A 6,000-nucleotide genomic window follows, 5' to 3' on the forward strand; every position below is an offset into this window, starting at 1 on the left:
CCACTCAATGATACACTCAGCCACTCAGTCACTCACCTTCTCAATGATCCACTCACCCATTCATGTCACTCACGCACATTCACTCACCCACTCAATGATACACTCAGCCACTCACTCACTCGCCTTCTCAATGATCCACTCACCCATTCATTAACTCATCCACCGTCACTCACGCACATTCACTCACCCACTCAATGATACACTCAGCCACTCAGTCACTCACCTTCTCAATGATCCACTCACCCATTCATTAACTCATCCACCGTCACTCACGCACATTCACTCACCCACTCAATGATACACTCAGCCACTCAGTCACTCACCTTCTCAATGATCCACTCACCCATTCATTAACTCATCCACCGTCACTCACGCACATTCACTCACCCACTCAATGATACACTCAGCCACTCAGTCACTCACCTTCTCAATGATCCACTCACCCGTTCATTAACTCATCCACCGTCACTCACGCACATTCACTCACCCACTCAATGATACACTCAGCCACTCAGTCACTCACCTTCTCAATGATCCACTCACCCATTCATTAACTCATCCACCGTCACTCATGCACATTCACTCACCCACTCAATGATACACTCAGCCACTCAGTCACTCACCTTCTCAATGATCCACTCACCCATTCATTAACTCATCCACCGTCACTCACGCACATTCACTCACCCACTCAATGATACACTCAGCCACTCAGTCACTCACCCACTTACTTCCTCACTCATGCACTCAGCCAGTCAATCAATTATCCACGCAGCCACTCACTCACCCAAGCACCCACCAGGGTTGCCACCTGTCCAGGGTTGGTATCTGCGTTTGGGCTGCAGGAAGGAACTTGCACCGAGTTCTGGTACCGGGCCTTGTGTTGGAACTTTTAAACATCGACCTACCGGCTGACCGAGAAATGTGTCTCTCTGGGTTTTTGCTCAAAAGTGGAAAAAGCCACGATCCTTCAAGTCACAAACCTACACAAAAGACAAAGGAAAGACTGTTGGGGCAAGTGCTGTTAGCGAGCACCTATGACGGCCAGGCACGGCAACACGAGGGGGTGGGTGGGCCAGCACCACGCCCGACCGCCTTTGTCTCCCTAGTGGCGATGTTTACACACCGCACCGGGTACTCATTTGAGACCGAGTCGACCTAGGGGAGGCCCAGGACCGGTTCAGATAATCGTCACTGGGTGTTGGCCGTGAACGGGAATCGAACTCGGGTCGCCAGGTTTTTAGCGCAGCGTAGCGCTAACCGCTACACCACCGCTCCCCACTCTCACACAGACACACAGACACACACACAGACACACAGACGGGGGCGCGTGTACAGGAGCTCTCGGCCACCGTTCGTTACGCAACAACAACAAAAACCAATCCGTAGTCACCATTGGAACCTCATTTGCCAGTAACAAAATTATAATTGGCGCCTTTTGGCGTCATCTGGTCCAACACCATGTGAGACTAGGCTCTAAGGAAAGCTGTCTCGGGTGTGGACCAATCAACTTCAAGGACAGTGCATACATTATCAGAATTGTGTTTTTGTTTGCATTCCGACCGCAGGTATTGTGGTCAATGCAAACATGACTCTTTGTAATAAAGGTGTCAGTTTTGTTGCCAGATAAAAGGCTAACAATCCGTAGTCGTTCTTGAAGCACTGCATTGTGGGCACGTACGGCGGCGAAATAAGTTCGACACGCGTACACACACACATACCTTCAACATTTATTTGAGCAGCAGCAGCAGCGATCAACATCGGTGGTGACCGGACGACAAGAGGACACAACAAACGCAATTTCTTCAGGAACCGCCGATGGTTTGTTGCATAATTCACAAAGCCTGTGCTTGTTCACTATCCGTGCCCCGTGCTGATGTTGTTGTTGATTGAAGCGCGTGGTTTTACAGTTAACTAGAGATGTTAACTATCTCGCCTGGTATACAGGAGGTCGTGGGTTCGATCCCGACCGTGACGCCTGCTGTATATTTTGAGTTTGCGTGTCTCTCTCTCTCTCTCATCATCATCACGGTGGCTAGATGTTAACTACCTCGCCTGGTCTACAGGAGGTCGTGGGTTCGATCCTGACCCTGACGCCTGCTGCTTTATATTTTGAGTTTGCGTGTCTCTCCCTCTCATCATCATCACGGTGGCTAGGAGATGTTAACTACCTCGCCTGGTCTACAGGAGGTCGTGGGTTCGATCCTGACCCTGACGCCTGCTCTATATTCGGAGTTTGCGTGTCTCTCTCTCATCATCATCATCACGGTGGCTAGGAGATGTTAACTACCTCGCCTGGTATACAGGAGGTCGTGGGTTCGATCCCGACCGTGACGCCTGCTGTATATTCGGAGTTTGCGTGTCTCTCTCTCATCATCATCACGGTGGCTAGGAGATGTTAACTACCTCGCCTGGTCTACAGGAGGTCGTGGGTTCGAACCCGACCGTGAAGCCTGCTGCTGTATATTCGGAGTCTTCGTGTCTCTCTCTCTCTCTCCCCGTGGTCGCGTGGATTTTTCTCCGGATCCTCCGGGTTTTCCCTCCACATTTAGAAACACGCGATTAATACGCGTATTTGGCTGCTCTAAATTGCCACGTGATAAGCCGCTTCAATGAGCTTTCATTTGTGTGAAAAAAACGACATTTCTCAGTGCGCCTTACCTGCTAAAACATAAAAAATAGTTCAGCTTTTAATTATTTACCACGGATTTGACAGCCTCCATTGTCATGGGGCCGAGAAGCCACGAGACGAACACGCGGAGGTCACGTGGCATCTGTTCGACCTCCAGGTCACAGGTCACGTGGTGCCCACGTGACCTCGCCTCGACACGTGGCCTCCCCGTGTGCGCGCGTTCGTCTCGTGGCAATTGCCGTGGAGTTTTCAATTCAGAAATCTGCGGAAGTGCCCCCCACCCCAGGAGTTCCTCGTCTCTGGCTGTACTGCCCAGGGCTGCTTCCCCCCCCCTCCCAGAGCTTCCGCGGATTCTTGCTTTGCCCCCCGTCGCACGCAGCGTCCGCACGAGCCCCAACCGCGTGTGCAACGGGGGCAGCGGGGCAAAGGATTTGGCAGAGAGAAATCGACTCGCTGAAAGAATAATCATCACCGCGCCGTTCCGACAAAACAATCGTGGCGCTTTGACAGTTGCTGCGAACGTCACGTGGCGGCCTCTCGTGGCTGCAGGGGTCAAGGGGTCAGGCGAGCAAGTTGCGTGCCGACGGCGAGGCAGAGAGGGAGTGTGCGCGCACCATGAGCTGTGCGCGCACCATGAGCTGCAATCCTCACTCCCCCCTCCTTCTCTCTCCGCTTTCTCCGTGGAAGCTCACGAGCCTCTCCCCTCCCTCCCTCTCCCTCTCCCCTGCCCCCCTCTCCCTCCCTCTCCCTCCCCCCCTCTCCCTCCCTCTCCCCTGCCCCCCTCTCCCTCCCTCTCCCTCCCTCTCCCCTCCCCTCCATCTCACAGGAAGTTCTCGAACCTCTCCCCCCCTCCCTTCGCCCCACCTCTCTCTCCCTCTCTCCCTCAGCCCCCTCCCTCAGCCCCCCCCTCTCCCTCCGCACCCCTCTCCCTCCCTCCCCCGCCCTCCCTCTCCCTCCGCCCCCTCTCACAGGAAGCTCACGAGCCTCTCCCCTCCCTCCCTCCCTCTCCCTCACTCTGCCTCCCTCTCCGCCGCCCTCTCCCTCACTCTCCCTCCCCCCCTCTCCCTACCTCTCCCTCCCTCTCCCCTGCCCCCCTCTCCCTCCCTCTCCCTCCCTCTCCCCTGCCCCCCTCTCCCTCCCTCTCCCTCCCTCTCCCTCCCTCTCCCCTGCCCCCCTCTCCCCCCCCTCTCCCTCCCTCTCCCTCACTCTCCCCTGCCCCCCTCTCCCTCCCTCTCCCTCCCTCTCCCCTGCCCCCCTCTCCCTCCCTCTCCCTCCCTCTCCCCTCCCCTCCCTCTCACAGGAAGTTCTCGAACCTCTCCCCCCCTCCCTTCGCCCCCCCTCTCTCTCCCTCCCTCCCTCAGCCCCCCCACCTCTCCCTCTCCCTCCGCCCCCCTCTCCCGCCCTCCCTCTCCCTCCCTCCCCGCCACCCTCTCACAGGAAGCTGTCAAGGCTCGCTCTCGCCCTCTCCATCTCGTGCAGGAAGTTGTAGAACTGTGGCAGCGTCAGCTCTGCAATGCACACGGAGACGTGCAGCCTGTCACTCACTCACCCTGTCACTCACCCAGACACTCACTCACTCACCCCGACACTCACTCACCCTGTCACTCACTCACGCTGTCACTCACCCTGTCACTCACTCACCCTGTCACTCACTCACCCCGACACTCACTCACTCACCCTGTCACTCACTCACCCTGTCACTCACTCACCATGTCACTCACTCACCCCGTCACTCACTCACCCCGACACTCACTCACCCCGACACTCACTCAACCAGACACTCACTCACCCTGTCACTCACTCACCCCGACACTCACTCACCCAGACACTCACCCCGATGCTCACTCACCCTGACACTCACTCACTCACCCTGTCACTCACTCACCCTGTCACTCACTCACCCTGTCACTCACTCACCCCGACACTCACTCACTCACCCTGTCACTCACTCACCCTGTCACTCACTCACCCTGTCACTCACTCACCCTGTCACTCACTCACCCCGTCACTCACTCACCCCGTCACTCACTCACCCCGTCACTCACTCACCCCGTCACTCACTCACCCCGACACTCACTCACCCCGACACTCACTCACCCCGACACTCACTCACCCCGACACTCACTCACCCCGATACTCACTCACCCCGACACTCACTCACCCCCGACACTCACTCACCCCCGACACTCACTCACCCTGTCACTCACTCACCCAGACACTCACTCACCCTGTCACTCACTCACCCCGACACTCACTCACCCAGACACTCACTCGCCCAGACACTCACTCACCCCGACACTCACTCACCCAGACACTCACTCACCCAGACACTCACTCACCCAGACACTCACTCGCCCAGACACTCACTCACCCAGACACTCGCTCACCCAGACACTCACTCACCCAGACACTCACTCACCCAGACACTCACTCACCCTGTCACTCACTCACCCAGACACTCACTCACCCCAACACTCACTCACCCAGACACTCACCCCGACACTCACTCACCCAGACACTCACTCACCCCAACACTCACTCACCCAGACACTCGCTCACACAGACACTCGCTCACACAGACACTCACTCACCCAGACACTCACTCACCCAGACACTCACCCCGACACTCACCCCGACACTCACTCACCCAGACACTCACTCACCCAGACGCTCACCCAGACACTCACTCACCCAGACACTCACTCACCCCGACACTCACTCACCCCGACACTCACTCACCCAGACACTCACTCACCCAGACGCTCACTCACCCCGACACTCACTCACCCAGACACTCACTCACCCAGACACTCACTCACCCCGACACTCACTCACCCTGACACTCACTCACCCAGACACTCACTCACCCAGACACTCACTCACCCAGACACTCACTCACCCAGACACTCACTCACCCAGACACTCACTCACCCAGACACTCACTCACCCAGACACTCACTCACCCCGACACTCACTCACCCAGACACTCACTCACCCAGACACTCACTCACCCCGACACTCACTCACCCCGACACTCACTCGCCCCGACACTCACTCGCCCCGACACTCACTCGCCCAGACACTCACTCGCCCAGACACTCACTCGCCCAGACACTCACTCGCCCAGACACTCACTCACCCAGACACTCACTCGCCCAGACACTCACTCGCCCAGACACTCACTCACCCAGACACTCACTCACCCCGACACTCACTCACCCCGACACTCACTCACCCAGACACTCACTCGCCCAGACACTCACTCGCCCAGACACTCACTCGCCCAGACACTCACTCACCCAGACACTCACTCGCCCAGACACTCACTCGCCCAGACACTCACTCGCCCAGACACTCACTCGCCCAGA

At 57.0% G+C, this 6,000-nt stretch overlaps 1 protein-coding gene across 1 annotated transcript in view; it reads right to left on the minus strand.

Moving 5' to 3' along the window:
• Positions 1-4,063: 4,063 nt before the first annotated feature.
• COMMD7 (COMM domain containing 7) overlaps positions 4,064-6,000 on the minus strand; it is a 27,368-nt gene continuing 25,431 nt past the window's right edge. Inside the window, exon 9 of the mRNA XM_078867379.1 lies at positions 4,064-4,140. Coding sequence (XP_078723505.1) covers positions 4,064-4,140 — 77 coding nt within the window. The remainder of the gene's footprint in view (positions 4,141-6,000) is intronic.

The sequence above is a fragment of the Lampetra fluviatilis genome, chromosome 23, assembly GCF_964198595.1.
Source record: "Lampetra fluviatilis chromosome 23, kcLamFluv1.1, whole genome shotgun sequence".
Classification (NCBI taxonomy): domain Eukaryota; kingdom Metazoa; phylum Chordata; class Hyperoartia; order Petromyzontiformes; family Petromyzontidae; genus Lampetra; species Lampetra fluviatilis.